At 48.1% G+C, this 24,163-nt stretch overlaps 1 protein-coding gene across 1 annotated transcript; it reads left to right on the forward strand.

Moving 5' to 3' along the window:
- Positions 1-9,454: 9,454 nt before the first annotated feature.
- On the forward strand, positions 9,455-23,134 carry DUS1L (dihydrouridine synthase 1 like). Its single transcript, XM_075278209.1, has 13 exons — positions 9,455-9,821; positions 13,208-13,316; positions 13,824-13,874; positions 13,956-14,068; positions 14,143-14,225; positions 15,759-15,862; positions 16,062-16,206; positions 18,364-18,460; positions 20,098-20,186; positions 20,297-20,445; positions 21,014-21,051; positions 22,515-22,590; positions 22,661-23,134. The coding sequence occupies exons 1-13, from the start codon at positions 9,585-9,587 to the stop codon at positions 22,780-22,782; spliced, it is 1,413 nt and encodes a 470-aa protein (XP_075134310.1). The 5' UTR covers positions 9,455-9,584; the 3' UTR covers positions 22,783-23,134.
- Positions 23,135-24,163: the final 1,029 nt, after the last annotated feature.

Genomic DNA, 24,163 nt, shown 5'->3' on the forward strand with positions numbered 1-24,163 from the left:
TTGGACAGGGGCCTGAACCAGCCCCAGACATCCCGATCGGGCCCCTGACCAGTGCTTCTGCATTGACGAAATGAGCACTGTCAGTCCAGGCTGGGGCCTACCGGGGGATTCCCCGGTACCCCGGCGGGCCAGTCCGACCCTGCATTCAGGTGACTTCAGTGCTGGGTGGTGCGCATGCGCAGTGGTAGTCAAGCCTAATTTTGTTTGGTTGCCTCACTCTACCACCATCACTTTGTCATTTTTACATAAGCATGCATTATAAATTCTTGATGGTTCTGATTGGAGGCGACGCCATAAAGGCACCATTCTCATCGGATGAAATACGTAAGGACAAATCCCAGAACTTGTACTATAGATTACAAGTATTACTGCGAGGTCTCAGGGAAGATTTCACACAGGCTACAGAGTCTTGTGCTCATTGGGGGTTTTGTTTGGGTGCACCAGTTTGCTGGTATTTAGTAACTGGCAATATTTGGGGCCATTTATAGAGAACCCGCAGGGAGCAGGAAGGTAGATACCACTTCAAAATCTTAGAAATCACGTTACTTTGAAGAGCCATCTGGGTGGTGTCCGGTCTGCAAGAATCACAAAGTCCAGGCTTTAGTTGTGCCCACTGGCCATTATTGGTTGCCCCTGACCAATGTCCTCCACCAGTAGCCTCTATGGATTCTTGTTCTATGTGGTTAACATGTCCCACTTGGGTATGTGCAACACAAAGAGGTGTATTATGCCCAAATGCATTGCTCATGTCTAAAGAAAGAAGGATAACAGTGGATAGGGACGGGATAGGCGATTGTGAGATTAGTTTGGAGTTATTGTGGGTGCTCACCGGTCTACCTGCACCTGTACTCAATATGGCAACCAATGCGCCATTCATGGAGCCCAGTCATGATTTGCCCTCTTGCCGATTATGTAACACAGCTCATAGCTGGTGGAAAAAAATAGATACTGGGGACTTCGCTGAGGGTTCATACAGAACGGTAGAATGTAGAAGTCACACCAGTAAGGAGTTCACTAGGCCCCAATAAAAGGCACCATCCTAGCACGGGGGATGCAACGTGTGCCCCGTATCATTACTGGTTAGAGTATTGGTGGTGCACTGGTTCCACGAAGCAGTTGACATCTCCAGGTCTGCTGAGGTCAACCAAACCTTCCATGGAACCTTTTAAGCATCTCATACAAGCTCTACGAGGTCTTCCACTATTGGAATCCCTGACATCAATGAGTTACACCACAGTAGGGCAACACTTAACATCTCCCATGATGCATCTCTTAGGTACAATCTAGTTCGAGAAACCTCCCAAAGCAAGGACCTCCACCAGCCAGAGTGACCCACAGTGCTCCACCACCCAATACAAGTGAAACATACAACATATATGGTGCCAAGGCCACGCGTCTGTACAGTGACAACAGCGACTAAGTCCCTTGACTGCAATGTTCATACAGAACAAGTCTTCAATGTGTTCGTCCACACCACCTTAAAGAGGGTCCGACCTCTGGGGTCCGGGGGGGGGCTAATGGATCAGTGATAAGACGTTTTTATACCCCTTTAAATCATGAAATATAAGGTAGCCGATATAAAACAAAAAGTGAACTTTTATCCTTTCTCTTGCATCGAGCGATTCTACTGAAATCTAATCATTATCTGTCTAGATTTCTGGACAATGCGATGAGAATTTAGGTTACTCGGTAAGACTCTTGTATATAATGATTCTGGGCTGCGAAGACGACATCAAAGCTTTCTCTTTCTCTCCGGTAACCTCTGATTGTGGCAGATTCCACCGCCCGTCCTCTGTCTCACTCATCATCATCCCCCTCTTACCCATAATACCTACAGAATCACATACAGCGTCTCTTTAAATGTATCCGACCTTTAGGATTGGAATACGCCTGACACAATCATTCTAATTGGGACTATTCCTAAAATACATGTTCCAGAATGTTCGGATTCTTTACTTTCCCCTTAACAAGAATCACAAAAAATGTCACTATAAGAAATGGTGCATTCCGCTATCCTATGGGTGAGGATGACGATGGTGATACCGAAAAACTGGAAGACTTAGTAAATCTTTAATTTAGTCATTAGGGTTGAGTGATTGGGATCGGAAAAGATCGGATCCTGATTGGCGATTGAACAAATTTCACGATCGGGATCGGCTGGAAAATGATTGGAAATCGGATTTTGAAATCTCAAGATCGGTTCAACCCTAAAAGTGACTTTTCCCATAGAGAAGCATTGACTAGGGTTGAGCGATCGGGATCGGCTGGAAAATGATTGGAAATCGGATTTTAAAATCGATCCTGAAATCTCAAGATCGGCTCAACCCCTTTAAAGGGTTTTTTTGGGACTTGCATATTGATGGCCTATTCTTAGGGTCGATCATCAATATGTGATCCATGGGGTGGGGTGGAAGGCGTCTGACATCCAGGACCCTGAGCGCTGTGGCTTCTTCTATGTGTTGATGACATCATGCTTACAAGTCACATAGTACAGCAGCAGCTCAGTCCCATAAATGGGGTTCAGTTGTGATACAAAGCGCCACCCCTACAATACGTATGGTGCTGTGCCTGGTATTCAGTGAAGAGGCCGCATAGTTCCACTGAATGCATTGTGGTTTCTTCAACAGGCTGATCTGCGAGGGTTCTGGGTCATAGATAGGTCATTAATATATAAGTCACAGAAAACCCCTTTAAACAGAACCTGTCAGGTCGATATAAGACCCTAAAACACCCACAGATCCTGATAGACTGGGAGTTTAGTTTCCCAAATTGACCTTCAGCAACGCCATTTGTGCCCATTAAAAGCCAAATCTTTATGCCAAAGGTATGACCCACCCGAATACATGGAAACTGGTGGTTAGGAGCGCCACCCTGTGTGTGGCATGTTGCTAAAAAGAAGGGAGCAAATCTGTGTGCGGTGGTGTCCAACCCAGTGGCCATTTTGAAAGCCGCCATTTTGGAAACAAGTTGATTTTTTTCCCAAATGGGAAGGGGTGTATGTGACATCTGATACATACATAACACATACATAACGTGCTACACACAAGAAGGCATCCCAACCATTTATTCAGATGTCTTCATACTGTTCCAATAACCCGTACTTACCATTTATGTCCATTATATTCACGGTCTGGTTTTTTGGTTCTTTGGGTACTCTGACAGACCAGATGAACGGACTTCCTGGCACAGATGTGAATGTGGCGAAAGGCACCTGAAGACCCTGTCCCCATACTGACCTCAGCTTTGGCCCAAAGTCTGAGAAAATGACTTCAGTCCCCCATCGAAGAGAACAGAGACTTAAAGGAAATTAAAGTTTATTCTTTTGCAAGGGGGCCAGCGAAGGTGAAAAAAACCTCCACACCTGTCCCTGATGTCTCCCATCATGATCTGGTTCTGCTGCTCCGGGGTCTTCTTCCAGAAGTCCCTGCCACATGAGACTGCTGAGGGCAATCAGTGGCCAAAGGAAAGGACATGGGGCATCACTAAGGTCTAGTTCACTCAGGATCCAAGAGTGACACAGGAGCCGTGTCGCTCTCGGGTCAAAACCCACCTGCCACGATTGTCTTGGCTCCCGACAGTCGCAGCTTCCTCCCCCCGGAGTCGGCTCAAATGAATGGGCCAAATCTGGAGGTTGCTGCCGCCAGGCAGAACCGTGGCTCGCCGAGTGGCGGAAACCGCCTGAAGAAAGGGCAGTCCGCTTCTGTTTTACACTAGCGGATAGCGTTTTACATGAGGCTCCATTGCATGGAGGCGGATTTTGAGGTGAAATCCGCCGTCAAAATCCGCTCCATAGGCCCTGTGTGAGCTAGCCCTAAGACATACCGTGTTCTTTCCTTAGATTTGGGAAGACATGTTGGGGACTTCCGCCAAAACAAGATCCACGGTGGAAGACAACGGGGACAGATAAGTATGGGTTACTTTTTTCCCCTCACCTTCCCCGGCCCCCTTGCAAAAAAACACTTATCCTGGGCAATCCCTTTAAGATTCTGAGATAAATGACCAGAAGATTTAAAGACGAAGACTGGGGTGACCAGAGACGTCACTAGAAGCTCCTGGACCCCAATGCAAAATCAGGGCCCGTATTCTGCTACGTATAATACTGGTGTCTTATTATGCTGTAGAGAGGTCTTTGGGCCCCCAAATCTCCAGGGCCCCGTAGTGATCAGTCTCCCCAAGGGGTGACGTTAGGTAACTGATGAAAATAGAAATCTCATTTCTGAATTGCCGCTATAAGTTCATGTGGTTTTCCATGTGACTTTATACTTTCTGTATTAATTGGCAATCTTCTGGATAGAACTTTCTGGGAAATGATTTTCCTTAGAAGAAGATATTCATGAGACGCCATCAGAGACCATCATCATGGGGTTGTTTCAGGTCTGGCAGATTCGCCATCACGCTGCTCATCACATTAGGATGTGTCGCCCCCGGATCGCTGTACACTTCACCCTACAATTACCATCTTCATCTCATCTGCAATTATTTTATTTTCTGGGTTCGAAAGGTTTTATTTTATTAGACGTCTCGACAAACAAACACACAAATAGAAGAAGAGGTAGAAGGAGGCCGCGTCCTCTGAGAATAGGGCAAGAAACATACGGGAAAAGTTTTATAGTGTATAAGATATAAAGTATGAGTGAATACAATATACAGGGTGCAGGGAAGGAAAGAAGAAGGGGGTAGGGCAATGGCGGACTGGGAGGTCTGGGACCCTCCACCAGAGGAATTCTTTCTAAGGGTCCATCGCCAGGATCAGCTGTGCAAATCACATGTCGGGAGCCATGCTGCTCACCTGCCATACCACTGTGCTACCCACTGCAACACTCCGTATGCCCCTGTAGATGCACTGTCCTGGAAAAGCTGTTCTGTAAAGGTCCTGGCTGCAGGACCCCTGCAGATATAATATTGTTGGCAGATCCCAAGGACAGGATTAGCAATATAAGAAAGTTGGATAAACCCTTTAAAGTGGTTTCCAGGAATTGGAGCAACCCATGTGGTGGGCAGAAGGTGTAACAAAAAAAAAAAAAGCATCCTCAGCTGTCCCCGGGACTCCGTTGTCTGCCGCCAGCATCCATTCATTTTTGCATCGGCGCCTTCTTGCTGGGAGTCCTGCACCTCATGTGACTGCTAAGACCAATTAGGTGCAGGATTTCCAGAAATGAGGCACCACCATTAGGCATATTTAAAAAATAAAATTTTTGCCCAGATAACACCTTTAATGTCCCTCCACAGGATATTAACCCCCATCACTGGCTGCACACAATATAATGGCCCCATCATTACAGTATGGGGGACCACTGTATGGAGGGGGAGTGAAAGGGCCATTGTAGGGGCTATACAGTGGCCCCTTCACTGGTCCCCCTTATAGCAGTATTACCTGTCTGCTCTCCTGTCCCTCCTGCTCCTTCTTGCTCCTAGTGCACTGTTGTGACATCATGTGCAGCCTGACGCTGGGTTCACACCAACGTCTGGACTCCGTTAATCGGGCCAAATCCGTCCGTGAGCGCCGGTGAGCGTTTTGAGCTCTCCGCGGCGAAACCGTTTTTTTAAAACCTGACACAGAGTACTGCATGTTCGACTCTGTGTCCAGTTAAAAAAAAAAAAACGGTTTCGCCACGGAGAGCATAAAACGCTCACCGGCGTTAACGGCCGGACACTTTTCAAACCCATTCAAATGATTGGAAAGATGCCGGCAGGTTTCTGTCTCCTGCCTCTGTTTTGTGCAGAAAACGGAAAACTGCAGAACGGACTCCCGGGCAAAGATGTGAACGAGCCCTGAGCAGGACGGAGCAAGAGGGGCCAGAGAGCAGATAGGTGAGTAGTGATACTTACCCCGCATTCGACACAGCTTGTAAGCCACAGGCTCAATGTGGTGCTTGGTCTATAAGTCATGGAGTGGTAGTTGCCACAAGCTTCCTGCTCTACTAGTAGCAGAACCTGGGTCTGGGGGGAGGGCACTTCTCCCTGGTGCTGTGATCCGGTTGTATTTTTACTAACCGGATGTTCAGAAATGGGGCGAATTGGCTGCATTCACTCATCGCTCCCAGTTCCTGCTCTTGCTTCTTCAGCCTTCAATGGGCTCTGGGCACTGCACATTTTGTTGTAATAACGTACTGTGTGGTGCACGGGGGTCCCCTGGAGAATGAAGAGGAGGACTGCTGTGAGCAGAAGCAGGATAGGTAAATTAATAGGGGCTGTTACTGGACCTCAACTGCTTATTAAACAAAAAGCTATGGGGGCCTGGTAGAGCCCCGTAAAGGCACCTGGCCCACCAGGGGATTCACCAGTTCCAGTGGACAATGACCCACCAGTACCAGTGGAGAGGTAATATAGGTATATAGTTGGCATACCAGAGCCAGAACCATGCAGGTTTATCAGAACCTATATGTATATGTCATAGAGATATCAATACATCACATTTCGAGTTCTTCAGATATGGATAATAGAGATGAGCAAAGCAAATGGGCCGCGAATCGTAGATTTCCCAACAAAGGGCCAGTGATAAGGTCATGTGAAGGCGTCATCATTAGGTTATTAGTATCCAGAAAAGGAGAGGTTATAAGAATAAATCACTCTGGTCAGATCTGGCGGGCATAACCAAAATACCCCTGAGTGGGGGGCAAATCATGCACCATTTCTACCTGGTGTTTGGTAAAGCTTCCCATCCCCCATCTATGTTCTACAAAATACGCAATGTGGCCTCCTGGATAAAACACAAGATCCTTCCACCAACATTAACACTTAACATTTATTAATGGAAAAACCACAGAAAATGATGCGACCCCACTGAGAAAATCAGCACGAAAAAGCTATCGTAAACGTCATGATAATTGTGCGATGTCCGGCACAGCAGTAGAGTCTTATTCACACTGATATGAAAAGGAGCGGCCCCTTGTCTCATGAATGTGTATGAGATGCACCGGAGCCATCACAAGTCTTATTATTGACTTATGATAGAAAGAACAAAAACAACTCGACTTCCATTTTGTGTCCTTCTTTGTTGTTTTTGCTCCAGTGTGTGAGTGCAGTGGTGCGGTGAGGAGAGAGCGTCTCTAGTCATAGATGGGGGTCCCAGTGATTTATCACCTATTAGCCCTCCTTGCCACCAATGTCCCGGCATGGACATGTTTATCTTCTCCGCAGTGGCCTGTTGGGGGAGTAGGATACCAGCCCGGGACAAAAGCAGACTTGACAGGATGATAAGAAGGGACAGCTCTGTCCTGGGGAGCCCCCTGGACCTAGTACAGAAGGATACCATCTGTAGTGAGCTCCATGCGGGAGAACAACTCCCATCCCATGTATGAGATCTTGACGGCGCTTGGCAGCACTATCAGTGACCGACTGCATCACCCCAAGTGTGAGATGGAGCTATCGGAGATCCTTCCTCCCAACTGCGGTCAGGCTGTATAATCTACATCAGGCCAAGCGAAGATCACTCCGCACAGAAAACTAAATGATCCTGAGTCTTTCTTTTTTCTTCCTAGTTGCTATGACTCCTAGTATCTTTCTATCTGCTATCAGCTTGTATGTGTTCTTTCTTGATTTATATTACTTTATTATCCATTCTGCTGTAACACTGAATTTCCCCATGGTGGGACTATTAAAGAATTATCTTGTCTTATCTTATGTAATGTCCATATACAGAAAAATCACAGACAGAGGGGGAAGGAGAAGCTCTGATGCTGGAGAACTTATTGCAGCCAAGTATTACCGGGTCATCCATTAGCAGGGAGTTAGTGCGGCTGACAAGGTTATGGACACCTATGTGGGTGGCAGTGTTATGTGACGTCTGTGGGTGGCAGTGTTATGTGACGTCTGTGGGTGGCAGTGTTATGGGGCATCTGTGGGTGGCAGTGTTATGGGGCATATGTAGATGGCAGTGTTATGTGACGTCTGTGGGTGGCAGTGTTATGGGGCATATGTAGATGGCAGTGTTATGTGACGTCTGTGGGTGGCAGTGTTATGGGGCATATGTAGATGGCAGTGTTATGTGACGTCTGTGGGTGGTAGTGTTATGTGACGTCTGTGGGTGGCAGTGTTATGTGACGTCTGTGGGTGGCAGTGTTATGTGACGTCTGTGGGTGGCAGTTTTATGTGACGTCTGTGGGTGGCAGTTTTATGTGACGTCTGTGGGTGGCAGTTTTATGTGACGTCTGTGGGTGGCAGTGTTATGTGACGTCTGTGGGTGGCAGTTTTATGTGACGTCTGTGGGTGGCAGTGTTATGGGGCATCTGTGGGTGGCAGTGTTATGGGGCATATGTAGATGGCAGTGTTATGTGACGTCTGTGGGTGGCAGTGTTATGGGGCATATGTAGATGGCAGTGTTATGTGACGTCTGTGGGTGGCAGTGTTATGGGGCATATGTAGATGGCAGTGTTATGTGACGTCTGTGGGTGGTAGTGTTATGTGACGTCTGTGGGTGGCAGTGTTATGTGACGTCTGTGGGTGGCAGTGTTATGTGACGTCTGTGGGTGGCAGTTTTATGTGACGTCTGTGGGTGGCAGTTTTATGTGACGTCTGTGGGTGGCAGTTTTATGTGACGTCTGTGGGTGGCAGTGTTATGTGACGTCTGTGGGTGGCAGTTTTATGTGACGTCTGTGGGTGGCAGTGTTATGGGGCATCTGTGGGTGGCAGTGTTATGGGGCATATGTAGATGGCAGTGTTATGTGACGTCTGTGGGTGGCAGTGTTATGGGGCATATGTAGATGGCAGTGTTATGTGACGTCTGTGGGTGGTAGTGTTATGTGACGTCTGTGGGTGGCAGTGTTATGTGACGTCTGTGGGTGGCAGTGTTATGTGACGTCTGTGGGTGGCAGTTTTATGTGACGTCTGTGGGTGGCAGTTTTATGTGACGTCTGTGGGTGGCAGTTTTATGTGACGTCTGTGGGTGGCAGTGTTATGTGACGTCTGTGGGTGGCAGTTTTATGTGACGTCTGTGGGTGGCAGTGTTATGGGGCATCTGTGGGTGGCAGTGTTATGGGGCATATGTAGATGGCAGTGTTATGGGGCATCTGTGGGTGGCAGTTTTATGTGACGTCTGTGGGTGGCAGTGTTATGGGGCATCTGTATATACTGTATATGCGCTCCATATGTTCACAGAGCTGAAGGACCTCGTCTCTGAATTACGCCCTAATCTAAAGACTATGGGGGAGAAAATATAGGAATATACAAAAACCATAGTAAGTGGTTGTTAGGGGCAACAGACATTATTTCCTGTAGACATTTGGGCCAAATATCTACAGCAGGAGAAGAAGCATTGTATGTAAGTATGAATGTGAGTAAGAAGAGACAGGGAGGCAGCAGCAGAGTCTGACACTAGAAAATGGATGAAAAGAATAATAATCGGGAACTAAGAAATCTCTGCCTTGTATCTGGCGGATGGATGCTGCGCTGCGCCCCGGGAAGGAAGTCAGTGACGGACAGGCCGGAAGTGTCCTGCTTACTGCCGGAAGTCTCCGAGTCATGGCTCGGGAGAGGAGCTGAGTGCCAGTAGTCGGGCATGAGAGAGCTGGCAGCGGGCAGTCAGGGCAGGTGAGCTCCGCGGTCCATGCCAGCTTGTGGCCCCGGGACGAGGCAGCACCCACAGCATGGACAAGCTGCAGGGCATGGACTTCTGGAGGGAGACCCTGAAGGGGGCTCGTTGTGTGCTGGCCCCAATGGTGGATCAGAGTGAGCTGGCCTGGAGACTGCTGAGCCGGAGACATGGAGCTGAGCTCTGCTACACCCCCATGCTGCACGCCCAGGTGTTTGTGCGAGACGCCAACTACCGCAAGGAGAACCTGTACTGCGAGGTGTCCCCGGAGGACCGCCCCCTGATCGTCCAGGTAGTATGCCCCAACACACCCCCTGATCGTCCAGGTAGTATGCCCCAACACACCCCCTGATCGTCCAGGTAGTATGCCCCAACACGCCCCCTCATCGTCCAGGTAATACGCCCCAACACACCCCCTGATCGTCCAGGTAGTATGCCCCAACACACCCCCTCATCGTCCAGGTAGTATGCCCCAACACACCCCCTGATCGTCCAGGTAGTATGCCCCAACACGCCCCCTCATCGTCCAGGTAGTATGCCCCAACACGCCCCCTCATCGTCCAGGTAGTATGCCCCAACACGCCCCCTCATCGTCCAGGTAGTATGCCCCAACACGCCCCCTCATCGTCCAGGTAGTATGCCCCAACACGCCCCCTCATCGTCCAGGTAGTATGCCCCAACACGCCCCCTCATCGTCCAGGTAGTATGCCCCAACACGCCCCCTCATCGTCCAGGTAGTATGCCCCAACACGCCCCCTCATCGTCCAGGTAGTATGCCCCAACACGCCCCCTCATCGTCCAGGTAGTATGCCCCAACACGCCCCCTCATCGTCCAGGTAGTATGCCCCAACACGCCCCCTCATCGTCCAGGTAGTATGCCCCAACACGCCCCCTCATCGTCCAGGTAGTATGCCCCAACACGCCCCCTCATCGTCCAGGTAGTATGCCCCAACACGCCCCCTGATCGTCCAGGTAGTATGCCCCAACACGCCCCCTCATCGTCCAGGTAATACGCCCCAACACACCCGCTCATCATCCAGGTAGTATGCCCCAACACACCCCCTGATCGTCCAGGTAGTATGCCCCAACACGCCCCCTGATCGTACAGGTAGTATACCCCAACACGCCCCCTAATCGTACAGGTAGTATGCCCCAACACACCCCCTAATCGTACAGGTAGTATACCCCAACACGCCCGCTCATCGTCCAGGTAATACGCAACAACATGCCCCATCATCGTCCAGGTAATACACCACAACACGCCTGCTAATTGTCCCAATAATATGCCCCAGGTATTACGCCCCAACGTGCCCCCTAATCATCCAGTTAATACGCCCCCTCATCGTCCAGGTAATATGCCCCAACATGCCCGCTCATTGTTCTGGTAATACATCACAACGCGCCTGCTCATCACCCTGTTAATGTGCCCCAATGTGCTCCATCATCGTCTTAGTAATATCCCCAAAAAAATCCCTGCTAATTGTCCTGATAATACACCCCAACGTGCCCACTCATCGTCCTAGTAGTATACCCCGATGTTCTATCTAATCTATTTATCTATCTCCTATCTACAGTGTTGGCCAAAAGTATTGGCACCCCTGCAATTCTGTCAGATAATACTCGGTTTCTTCCAGAAAATGATTACTAGCACAAACTCTTTGGTATTAATATCTTCATTTAATTTGTCTTCAATGGAAAACCACAAAAAGAATTGTCAGAAAGCCAAATTAGATATAATTCCACAGCAAACATAAAAAAGGGGGTGGACAAAAGTATTGGCACTGTTTGAAAGATCATATGATGCTTCTCTAATTTGTGTAATTAACAGCACCTGTTACTTACCTGAGGCACCTAACAGGTGGTGGCAATAACTAAATCACACTTGCAGCCAGTTGAAATGGATTAAAGTTGACTCCACCTCTGTCCTGTGTCCTTGTGTGACCACATTGAACATGGAGAAAACAAAGAAGACCAAAGAACTGTCTGAGGACTTGAGAAGCAAAATTGTGGGGAAGCATGAGCAATCTCAAGGCTACAAGTCCATCTCCAAAGACCTGAATGTTCCTGTGTCTACCGTGCGCAGTGTCATCAAGAAGTGTAAAGCCCATGGCACTGTGGCTAACCTTCCTAGATGTGGACGGAGAAGAAAAATTGACGAGAGATTTCACCGCAAGATTGTGCGGATGGTGGATAAAGAACCTCGACTAACATCCAAACAAGTCCAAGCTGCCCTGCAGTCCGAGGGTACAACAGTGTCACCCCGTACTATCCAGCGTCAGCGTCTGAATGAGAAGGGACTGTATGGTAGGAGACCCAGGAAGACCCCACTTCTTACCCAGAGACATAAGCCAGGCTGGAGTTTGCCAAAACTTACCTGAGAAAGCCAAAAACGTTCTGGAAGAATGTTCTCTGGTCAGAGGAGACGAAAGTAGGAAAAGGCCTCAACATAGAGATTACAGGAAAAAAAGAGGCCTTCAAAGAGAAGAAGACGCCCCCTACAGTCAGACATGGCGGAGGTTCCCTGATGTTTTGGGGTTGCTTTGCTGCCTCTGGCACTGGACTGCTTGACCGTGTGCATGGCATTATGAAGTCTGAAGACGACCAACACATTGTGCAGCATCATGTAGGGCCCAGTGTGAGAAAGCCGGGTCTCCCTCAGAGGTCAGGGCTCTTCCAGCAGGACAAGGACCCAAAACACTTCAGGTCAGCACTAGAAAATGGTGGTGAGAGAAAGCCCTGGAGACTTGTAAAGTGGCAGCAATGAGTCCAGCCCTGAATCCCATAGAACACCTGTGGGGGAGGGGGAGAGATCTCTTGGTGGCAGTTTGGAGAAGGCCCCCTTCACATCTCAGGGGGGACCTGGAGCAGTTTGCCAAAGAAGAATGGTCTAAGATTCCAGCAGAGCCTTGTAAGAAACTCATTGCTGGTTACCGGGAGCGGTTGTGCGCAGTTATTGTGTCTAAAGGTTGTGCTGCCAAGTATTAGGCTGAGGGCGCCAATACTTCTGTCCGCACCAGTTTTGGAGTTTTGTGTAAAATGATCAATGATGTGACTTTTTTTTCATTCTCTTTTGTGTTTTTTCATTGCAAGCAAAATAAATGAAGATATTACCAAAGAGTTTGTGCTTGTAATCATTTTCTGGAAGAACACGAGTATTATCTGACAGGACTGCAGGGGGGCCAATACTTTTGGCCAACACTCTATCTATCTTCTATCTATCTATCTATCTATCTATCTATCTATCTATCTATCTATCTCCTATCTCTCTCTCTATCTATCTATCTATCTCCTATCTATCTATCTATCTATCTATCTATCTCCTATCTATCTATCTATCTCCCTATCTATCTCCTATCTATCTATCTATCTATCTATCTATCTATCTATCTATCTATCTATCTCCCTATCTATCTATCTATCTATCTATCTATCTCCCTATCTATCTATCTATCTATCTATCTATCTATCTATCTATCTATCTATCTCTCTCCTATCTATCTATCTCTCTCCTATCTATCTATCTATCTATCTCTCTCCTATCTATCTATCTATCTAATCTCTATCTTTCTATCCCACAAATGCTTCCAGAAAGTCACAAGTATTCTGAATATCTACTTACACTTTGACCTTTTACACCACATTTTGTGCTGTTTTTTTAAATTCATTTGTTTCTTTCAGTTTTGTGCGAACGACCCTGAAGTTTTCGTCCAGGCGGCGCTGCTGGCGCAGGATTACTGCGATGCCATCGATCTGAACCTCGGCTGCCCACAGATGATTGCCAAGCGAGGTAAAGTGTCACCTGCAGCTTGTGGACTTGACAGATTGGTTTCAGATGGCGTCAAGTCCTAGTATGTGTGTCAGGATCTCCTCAGGAGGGGTCATCAATAAGTGATCAGTGGGTGTCTGAGTCTGACCACTAAGCCAAAGAATATGCTGAGACTTCCTTTTTGCTGTAGGAGATTATTTTGCAGCAGTCACTTCATTTGCAGCACGCTGATGATGACAGTTATCATGTATATGTAGATAAGACACAGAATCCACATTAGGTGATGTCACATCTTATCTACTCCTCTCTCTGCACACGTCACAGAGCATGCCCAGAAAACTCTCCCATAGAAGTCAATGGGGTCTGCTCCAGAACATTGTGTCTATGGATCATTGCATCATGCACTGCTACGTGTCCACATAAGTGCTCATGCATATAACATGTACCAGGTGCTCGTGGATAGAACATGTATCTGGCGCGCATGCGTATAACATACCGGGCACTCACGCATCTGTTTGCTTTGTTCAGGTCACTACGGAGCCTTTCTACAAGACGAGTGGGATCTTCTGCAGAGGATGAGTAAGTCTCCACCATGAAGTAAGACCTTCCTGCAGCTTTCCATGGCCGACACTTTCAGCTCTCCTGACTTTCCTTCCTTAGTTCAGCTGGCGCACCAGAAGTTGTCGGTTCCCATCACTTGTAAGATCCGGGTGTTTCCTGAGATTGAAAAAACCGTCACGTACGCCAAGTTACTGGAGAAGGCCGGGTGCCAGGTGGGTTCTCTGCAGAGCGTGTCATGGCTGCCTGGGGTATCGGCTTCTTGGCCGCTCACAAGTTTGTCCTTCAGCTTCTTACAGTTCACGGTCGCACCAAGGAGCAGAAGGGTCCCCTCACCGGCGTGGCGTCATGGGAGCATATTAAAGCGGTTAGGTGAGTGTGTCTTAAAGAAGCAGAGACGCTGGGTAAGATCTGTCAGAAGCAGAGTCGTAAAGAACCAGAGTCCTGCTCCACCAGTACGGGGGATCTCTGCTTAAAGGGATGTCTATGTGGTAAGTGGAGTCCAAACTTCTGGTGACAGCGCTCCTGATCACCGCGGCTGTGCAGGCAGATTGTACTGAGTCCCACAGACTTGCAGGACTGCTGCTCCATGTATACAAAGGACTCCACCCCCCCCTTTTAGTGATTGATGGAGGTCCCAACATGTATAAGTGACAGTCTGTGATTCTCGGAATACCCTCGGAGAACGTGTCGTCCTCATAAAGCTACTCCTGTCCCCTTCCTATGAATAAGTTAGTTGCACCACTGGTCAGGGGCCCGGGTGTCCTTACCTCCACAGCAACCTGGACTTACACATTATTGGGAGGTCTTCTAACCCCGTGTCATCCCTGTTTTCCTCTAAGGGTAAGGTCACACTGCCATGTGAAATCTACCATGGAATTCTTTCCTACTCTCAATAAAGGGATCCTATCATTGCATTCCCTTTTTTTCTGACTAACACGTAGGAATAGTGTAAAGAAAGGCCATTCTTCTCCTACCTTTAGATGTCTTCTCTGAGCCACTGTTCGGTAGAAATCCGGGTTTTCTTCGGTACGCAAATGAGTTCTCTTGCAGCACTGGGGGCGTCCCCAATGCTGCGAGAGAACTGGAACGCCTCTCCCTGCGTCTTCTTCGTCCTGGGTTTCAATCTTCTAGGCCTCAGACAGAGCCGACTGTGCATGCCTGGGCCGCAAAAAAATGGCCACTTACACAGTAAGCTGGTGTAAGCGGCTATTTACTTGTGGCCGCTTATGCAGTAAGCTGGTGTAAGCAGCCATTTTCTTGTGGCCCGGGCATGTGCAGTCGAAACCCAGGATGGAAAAAGATGCAGGGAGAGGTGTTCCAGTTCTCTCGCAGCATTGGGGACGCCCCCAGTGCAGCGAGAGAACTCATTGCGGCACGGAGAAGACATCTAAAGGTAGGAGAAGAATAGCCTTTCTTAAAGCTATTCCTACGTGTTAGGGTGCATTCACACTGCTGACACACTGACTGATTCTGAACGTTAAAACACGTTCAGAATCAGCGGCGTATAAATCAGATCCCATTCATTTCAATGTGAGCCGGCATACGAGCGCTCCCCATTGAAATGAATGGGCTGCTTTTTACTCTACGAGCGCTCCCCATTGAAATGAATGGGCTGCTTTTTACTCTACGAGCGCTCCCATTGAAGTGAATGAGAGCGCTCGCGTGTACGGCTCGGACTGAGCCGGGCCCCGGGGTGGATTCTGCCTCAAACATTCAGCCATGTGACCCTGCGTGACTGTCTTTGTGTCCTCCTCCCCCCTCTTCTTACCTTGTTCTGTTCCTTGATGTCTGCGGCCACCTGTACATATGCTTATGATGTCTTGGAGATGATCTACCACCCTCGTTCTCCTCGTTACGGCCGGGTCTAATCGCTGTCTGTCTCTCCTTCATTAACTCTTCCAGGAGTGCCGTCAACATCCCAGTTTTTGCAAATGGGAACATCCAATACCTTAGTGATTTGGAGCGCTGCATCCAGGAGACCGGAGTCCACGGAGTGATGAGCGCAGGTCAGTTTCAGTTTGTCCCGATCTGTAAAACATTTAGACTAGGGGGTACAAGGTGACAACCAAAGATCACCACGGACCCCTATACTGATCAGCTGATACAGGCACATCGCAGACGAGTGGATGGCGTGATTACAGAAATAACTAATAAGGTAAATGAGTGATCCGCTTTGTCTGACGTGACCGCGTTCATGTGTTTCAGAGGGAAATCTTCACAATCCAGCCTTGTTTGAAGGAAAGAGCCCCTGTGTGTGGGAGATGGCAGAGGAGTACTTAGAACTTGCCCAGCAGTACCCGTGCCCCCTGTCCTTTGTGCGGGCACACCTCTTTAAGCTGTGGCACCACACGTGAGTATTACGCTTTATCATCTTCTGTCTAGGGAGGATCTACCAATGTTGTGTTGTTCTTAGGTCACCAATCTGCATAGACAACATAAAATGCTCTCTTCCTGCAGCTACCACTAGAGGGCGCTTACTATTAAAGGGGTTTTCCAGCCCCAAATGCAATTTTGATCAGTATCTGATCAGTGGGGTCTCAGATCTGGACCCTGCACAGATCAGCTGTTTGGGCAGCCTCCTTCAATTAGTAGGTGCAGTTCCCCAATCCCACCACTAAAGCGTGGACTATAGAGCTCTGGTCTGATTTTCTAACTCTGCAGCAGCTTCTGGTGCCTGCAGGCTGCCAAAACAGCAAAACTGTGCAGGGTTTGGGTGCCTGACCCTTACTGACAACCTGTTCCATAGGTTATCAGTATCAAAAATGCATTACGGGCCTGAAACTCCCTTTTAAGTATAATCTGTATGCAGCAAGCACCTCAGCTCCCTCTAGTGGTGGTTGTAAGCAGTCATAAATGTTACTATTTTGGGGCATTCTCCTAGGATGTGACAGCGCACTGATGACGTATGATTTTGGTTACGCCCCTTTTAGATGTCGGGGGACATTGTCTACAATTGGGTATGAAAAGCAATGTGTACTGACTCAGCCTGCGACACTACAACCTCCAGCATCCTCCATCCACTTCTATGGGAGTTCCATGAAATGCTGAGCATGCTTGGAGTTGTGGTTGCTGATCTTTGGTCTATCCTAAATTATAATGTCACCGAAAAATCATGGCCCTGATAGGACAGTTATCAGTTTATAAATTTCCAGGCAGAATAACAGAGGGACAACACAATAAGGAAAGCGGATCCGAATGTTTCCTAGAACAGATGGGTTTTAGTAGAATCGATGGGCCCTCTTTATACCCTACTTCAAGACAGGACTTGCCCTACTTTGCATTGCCCCTGAACTTTTTTCGGGGTCCTGCCTGCGGGCGTAGACCAGCGAGGGGCTTCACTAATAAGACTGTCAGCGGATGGTGAAGACGCGCTGGATCCTGTTCAGCTGTTTATTCTAGCAGACATTAAAGCGCCGGCCCCCGGGGGATCGCTCTCACCTTTTGATATTGAAATGTAGCCTCTTCCTGTGGCTGTGGTAATGAGGGGTTTATGGCCGCACTCATTATACACCGTATAATACCGCCGAGCCAATCCTCAGCAGCGCGCACGGACTGAACCCTCAGGAGTCGAGCTGTATGCGCGTCACTCCTCGCCTCTTGAAGTTTCATCATCTGAGAGAGAAGAAGCTCGTGTGATATTCTCCAGGCGTCCAAGAGCCAGTGTGAAAAAAACCGCACACACATTGGGGCAGGTTTATTAGGCCTTGTGTTCTGACGTGCATCGCATAAAGAAGTTGCAGATTATTTTCAGAAATCCTTTTTTTTGCAAAAAAAATTGCAGTTTGTCTTCAATTCCGCACTGCCCCCTGAAAAGGTGTGTGCGGGGGACAGGGCCATCAACCCCGGCAGATGTATTGTCATTTGCGCCAGGAATCTGTTGTAAATGATGCTGGAAATCTATGGCAGGTTATAGCTGCAGGTGCACGACCTGGACCTTGTCCTAAGTGATGCGCACCCTCTTCCAGCAATGGGGTTGATAATGCAAGTCCTTATAAATCTGCCCTATTCTGTGACCTGCACCTCTCTCCATAGCTTACACATTGGGGGAGATTTATGAAGACGCGTTATTAACCCTATAACCAGCAGAGGGGCCCATAGCTGTGACAAGGCACACGCTGCATTATAAATGAGGTGCACCCTCTGCTGCGCCCTTCACTTGTAGGAAAGGTCTGCACCAGCTCATTGTTTGCGTAGATTTCCAGCATTATTCATGCCACTTCCCTTTTTTTGGAAAGGGGCAAGGGCAGTGCAAAAAAAAAATAAAAATCCTGGATCCTTGCCATAAATGAATAGTCCAGGTGAATATAAGATTATTACAGAAATCTGTTTCCTTCTGGATTTATCAGGTTGTTACTTATGACATAGAAGTCTATGGAGAGGGAAAGGGGGAGGAGGCTGCTGGAAAAGACACACACTTAACTGCTATAGTAGTGACCGGGCTGTCTCTATGGCTGATGCCTCCTTCACTGGGACGTTCCTGCAGATTTTCACTCCCCTGGTCTCTTAGTTTGCAGGTTTATCAGGAGCTGCGGGAAGAGCTGGCGAAGGCCAAGTCCTTGGAAGGCATCATCGCTGTGAATAAGGAGCTGAAAGCCAAGTGCCAGGTAATGACGTTACAGGCTCAGATCCACTGTGTAGTGTCCACGCCGGACTACTGCGGCTCAGCTCTGTATCATGTGTAGTAATCTGGAATGGCCACTACACAGTGATGGCGCCGTCTGCTTCCAGCCCTGCTGGCTCTCCGTATCAGCTGATCCGCCAGTTGTTGAACACCCGTCGCTCTAATATCGACCTGTCCGTGGAGTAAAAGCCCAGAAATCCCCTTTAATAGCCCCCAGTGCACATTGTTACAGTCACCTGTAAGGTTTCTTATTATTCTAAAAATGACTTCTCCGCGGTCGATGTTGCAGCCGTGGGCGAGCGTTGGGCACCCCGAGGAGAGGGCCGGAGTGGTCTTTCACGGTTCCTGCCTCCTGATCTTTCTGTATACTTCCTGCTGATATAAGCGTTGTGTATACAATGGTGGGTGTGCGGTTAGGTTAGGGCACAGCTGTCACATTTGTCACTTGTCACCTGCATGTTTTACATGGGCGAGTAAAAATAAATGGAAAAATCGCTCCGACCGCTGAAAGCCAAAATAGTTTCGGTGTAAAGAGATTTTTTTAAAAATTCATTTTCATGCAGAACAATTGTTTTTGCGGTAAAATAGACCCCATTAAAATTCAGCAATGTTGGGGTCTGTGAGATGTGAACCCAACCTTATTAAAGTGGTTTTCCCATGGTGGTCTGACACCCAGCACCCTGCTGATCAGCGTTCCGGAATCACACTCATCAGTCACATGGCATATTTGCAGTTTTATTCCATTTAAGTGAATGGGGCTGAGCTGCCGTACCAAGAACGGCCACTATATGATGTACAGCACTGTGCTTGGTACGTAGCGAAGCCACATCACTCACACAGATGCTGCAGCTTCCTTAAAGGGATCCTATCATTGGATACCCTTTTTTTCTCCCTAACACGTAGGAATAGCCTTAAGAAAGGCTATTCTTCTCCTACCTTTAGATGTCTTCTCCGCGCCGCCGTTCGGTAGAAATCCCGGTTTTCTGCAGTATGCAAATGAGTTATCTCGCAGCACTGGGGGCGTCCCCTATGCTGCGAGAGAACTCTCCAGCGCCGCCTCCATCATCTGCCTTCTCCCTGCGTCTTCTTCCGTCGTGGGTTTCAATCTCAAAGCCTCGGGCAGAGCTGACTGCACATGACAGCGGCCACAAGAAAATGGCTGCTTACTCAGTAAGCTGTGTAAGGGGCCATTTGTGATCTGGTGTCATAGAAATACTGAGACTTTCAGCTTTCATATGTCACCAGGATCACAGATCTGAGACCGGATGGAGACAATGCTGGGAGTGGGTGAAGCCTATACAACTCTGGTGTCTGGTTTTGCCGCAGACCTGCTGGTCTTCGCCATATAAAGCCAAGATTATCCGTATTTATATGACACCAGAACCCCCCTGTTCTACGCCTATGTCTGTTTGAGGTCACCCCTTCATTTCAACAAGAGGAGTGACCTTAGTAACAAAATCCACATCAAAAACAATCTCACCTAAAATCCGACAGTGTTTTCTGCAGGGTTTCCATACGTCTACCTGCAAATTTGTCGCAGCTCAATCCGGACTGTGTATGTAGCTTAAAGCGAGCCCCAATTTCGGCAGTCTCCATAACCTTGTGCCTTGTTCCTCGTAGGAAGAAATCTCTAATCTGAAGGAAGGTGAAGTTGTCTCCGGGGATTTGCCGTTTCCTCACTGGATCTGCCAACCATATGTCCGTCCGCCGTAAGTGCCCCTCCTTATATTATTGCCCCCAACCCTAAGACGTCTCCCCGGACTTCATAACATTATAAGATGACATCGGCCTTGGCGTTGACATTCAATGTTCTCCTCAGGCCTAAAGATGCCCTGAAGGAAGAAAGTGGAGTACGAGGGAAGAGAGCCCTGGAGGAGGAGGAGGATGGGGGCGCCGAACAGCTGTCCAAAAACAAGCAGAAGAAGAAGCTCCGCAACCCCAACAAATGCTTCGACCCCTCTGCAAAACGTAGGTCACACCTCGGTATAGTGAATATACGGATGTAGCAGAGCTGAGTGCGATTTGACTTGGCCATACTTAAAGGGGGCTTGTACTAAAAACATGTAATCGGTATCAGATTGGTGAAGGTCAGACACCAGCTGTTCACAGAGAATGGAGCAAGAAGCAGACAGCGCTGTCTGTGGCCAAATCAGGGTATTGCACATCAAGTCCTATTCATTTGAATGGCATATAAGCTGCAGTAACTCAATTCCACCACTGCACAGAGAACGGCGCTGTCTGCTTCCTGCTCCGTTTTTTGTTCATCAGCTGCTGAGAACGTTTGATCCATGGTAGTGTCAGGTATCCTCCCCCCACCTATCTAATAGGTCATCAATATTTTTTTTTGTCTGGAAAACCCCTTTAACACCTCTGGGGTAACCAATTTGGCCTTCGTAAGAATGATAGTCAGGAAGAGACCTATACACATATACAGCTCCGCTACATGGTCATGAATGTGTTATCAATCCCCCCCACCCCCATCTATTGGTACGTTTCGACTACTAATGTATTAACCCTGTTTATCTCTTTATTACAGCCAAATATGCAAAATGTGACCAGTGCGGGAACCCCAAGGTGAGCGACGTGTCATGTTCACCTAGTGCTGAGCTCTATTCTTACATAAATCAGTAGTGTAGGTGAAAAGAACAAACTTTGCCACTGTCTTTACTTATCTGAGTGACAAGCAGATAAGATTACAATGAAGTCTATGGAGATGCGAGAAGGAGAGAGACAGATATGAGACTGCAGAAGGCTGGACTGTAACCCAGCTGTGTTGTGAAACAGTCTTTCTATAGCGCAGATGTCTCTCCTCTTCCCTCCCCTCTCCATAGACTTTTAGTGTACAGATTTGATCGGTTACAGAGGCACTTTTCTTATATAAAGTATATTACAAAGTTTTAGTTCCACTTTAAATAACGACATGTAAGTAATATCATTATTGCCGCCACTAAACCAGAAATCCCAATGGAGAACTTTCTGGGCAGTGGTGATCGGAACAGAGACGCAGCCAGATCTGTCCGCGCCGCCGCCCTGTCCAGCTGGATGGCAGATGGAGCATCGGCGTTCCCTAAAGTGCCATTGGAGGGGATGAAACATCAGACGTTCTTAGTCTCTAAATCTGGTCATACATATTAGATTAATGTTGGCCGGAGCAGCCAACCGTCTGATGATTATGGAGGCCTCCGGACCGCAGATGTCTGGGGAAAGAGAGATTGGGTTCTTAGATTTTAATATGCCATATTTGTTCTCGGAAGAGGTGTCTGGCGTTGAGTTATTCCCTTCTTCCTATTTAGAACACATGCATGCTCTGCAGAACCCAGTGTATATGGGGGAACTGTCTATAGCCGTGATGGCGAACCTATGGCACGGGTGCCAGGGGTGGCACTCACAGCCCTTTCTTTGGGCACCTATCCGTGGAACAGATTATACTGTGTGAGGGCCACTGTGAAGCAAATTGTACTGTGTGGGGGCCACTGTGGATCTGATTGTACTGTGTGTGGGCCACTGTGGAGCAGATTGTATTGTGTGGGGGCCACTGTGGATCTGATTGTACTGTGTGTGGGCCACTGTGGAGCAGATTGTACTGTGTGGGGGACACTGTGGATCTGATTGTACTGTGTGTGGGCCACTGTGGAGCAGATTGTACTGTGTGGGGGACACTGTGGATCTGATTGTACTGTGTGTGGGCCACTGTGGAGCAGATTGTATTGTGTGGGGGCCACTGTGGAGCAGATTGTACTGTGTGGGGGCCACTGTGGAGCAGATTGTACTGTGTGGGGGCCACTGTGGAGCAGATTGTACTGTGTGGGGGTCACTGTGAAGCAAATTGTACTGTGTGTGGCCACTGTGGAGCAGATTGTACTGTGTGTGGCCACTGTGGAGCAGATTGTACTGTGTAGGGGCTTCATTGCAGCAGATTATACTGTGTGGGGGCCACTTACTCTGACCATATAAGATAAGATAATCCTTTAATATATATTAGGCCCTTGTAGGTTTACCGCATTGTATGACTGATTAGACCTATTTTTGCTTTTTAGGGCAATAAGTGCGTTTTCCATCTGTGCCGCAGCTGCTGCAAGAAGAAAGCATTCAGGGAGTTGGCAGACTGTGCAGGTTGGTATCCGCTCGCCGCCCGCCGCGACGTCTTCTCTGAGCCGCTCTATAACGTTATTTTTGTCTCCAGGTCACGGACTGCTTTTTAAAACCAAATATGAGAAATCTCTTCAGTGTCAGTCAGCGCAGGACCCAGACGTGCCGGAGACCAACCTGACCGAATCCAAGCTGCCCCCTGAGATCCAGGCCTGACCCGGACCATTAGACCCAGCTCTCCGCGGGCGCCCCTCTTACTGCTTGCTCAGGGAAATCTGCCGAGTTTACCACGTGCGTCTGAGACTCTCACTACCCCACGGTGAAAGGGCACGGTACAAACCTTTTGCACTTGACTTTTTTTTGTTTTTAAGCTTTAATTTTTTTTTATTTTTTTTTTTTTGTGTGTGGACTGAAGAAGGTACCGTCATTGCCTTTCTAACTTATGCTGCTACTGGATTCACATCCTCCTCTTTTATGGGCTTCGACCTGGGATAGCGCGGGAAAGGAACTGGAGTCGTGTTAAACTTTCAGACCTAAACATGAAAAATAAAGATCTTTTCTGCTTCTATCTGGTCTGTGTGTAAACGTGATGTGCCCCAGAAGTGCAGGTGTGACCCCAATATTCCTGTTTCCTGCCTGCTAACAAAAATGCCCCTTCCCGGTCCTCTATTTGTCCTTCTAAAGCTGCTGAAGAAATCATTTCTACCCTACATAAGTAACCAGGAGTGCAATGATATAGGAGCTGAGTAGATTAGCTGCTGTGTGCAGAACCTCCAGTGTATCCTATACAATGCAGCTTTACATTGCTGTCCCATGCCTCCTGCTTTCACAAGCAGGAGAGAGGGGAGAGACTGAGGCTAACATTATATGTAATATTCTCTGAGCAGCAGTCTGAACCAATCCTGAGACAGGGGGTGTGTCTTAGACTCCTTGTAGACTCTGTAGCTAAACTGTACTCTCAGATCACACCTCTGCCCTAATGGAGTAGCCAGAAAGCAAGATCTGGGGAAAATGAATAGTAGGTAAGTAATCCCATATGGGTCGTGTGTGTCTAATCACTAGGGGTCTTGCTGCTGGGATCTCCATTAACCCAACAGAGTCACTTCTTCCCATTTTAAATTGAGCAATGGCTGCATACCGTTGCCACTCCATTCAATCTCTATGGAAGTGGTGGAGGTAGCAGAGTACAGTGCGTAACCATATTTGTCACTTGCCCTGTGAGTCCATACAGTGATTAGCTGCTATCTGTGTATGCTGTGTGCAGAATCTTCAGTGTATCCTATAGGATACAGCTTTCTTGTGCCTCCTGCTTGTCAGAGCTGACAGGGAGAAACTTATCACAAGCAGGAGGCAGGGAAAATGGGCTAAAGTTGTCACTATATATTGGTGGGGGTCCCGGCACCAGCGATCGGACACTTCTCACCTTGTCTGTGGATAGCAAATCAGTTGTGATTATGAGACATCCCCTTTAATGCAATAGTAAATAGTTAATAAGAGAGATTCTCTGATAAACTTCCGGAAATTTCTTATTCTACATCATCTGCTTGTAGAAACGTGCAGGAACTCCTCTGCATGTCTAAGCTGTGTGTATAAAGAC

Source organism: Leptodactylus fuscus, chromosome 6 (assembly GCF_031893055.1).
Source record: "Leptodactylus fuscus isolate aLepFus1 chromosome 6, aLepFus1.hap2, whole genome shotgun sequence".
NCBI lineage: Eukaryota > Metazoa > Chordata > Amphibia > Anura > Leptodactylidae > Leptodactylus > Leptodactylus fuscus.

Coding starts and splice junctions, on each gene's coding strand:
- DUS1L (XM_075278209.1), top strand. CDS start 9,585: ATGGACAAGCTGCAGGGCATGGACTTCTGGAGGGAGACCCTGAAGGGG. Junction 20,187..20,296: donor CAACCATATGTCCGTCCGCC/GTAAGTGCCCCT, acceptor TGTTCTCCTCAG/GCCTAAAGATGCCCTGAAGG. Junction 22,591..22,660: donor GGAGTTGGCAGACTGTGCAG/GTTGGTATCCGC, acceptor TTTTGTCTCCAG/GTCACGGACTGCTTTTTAAA.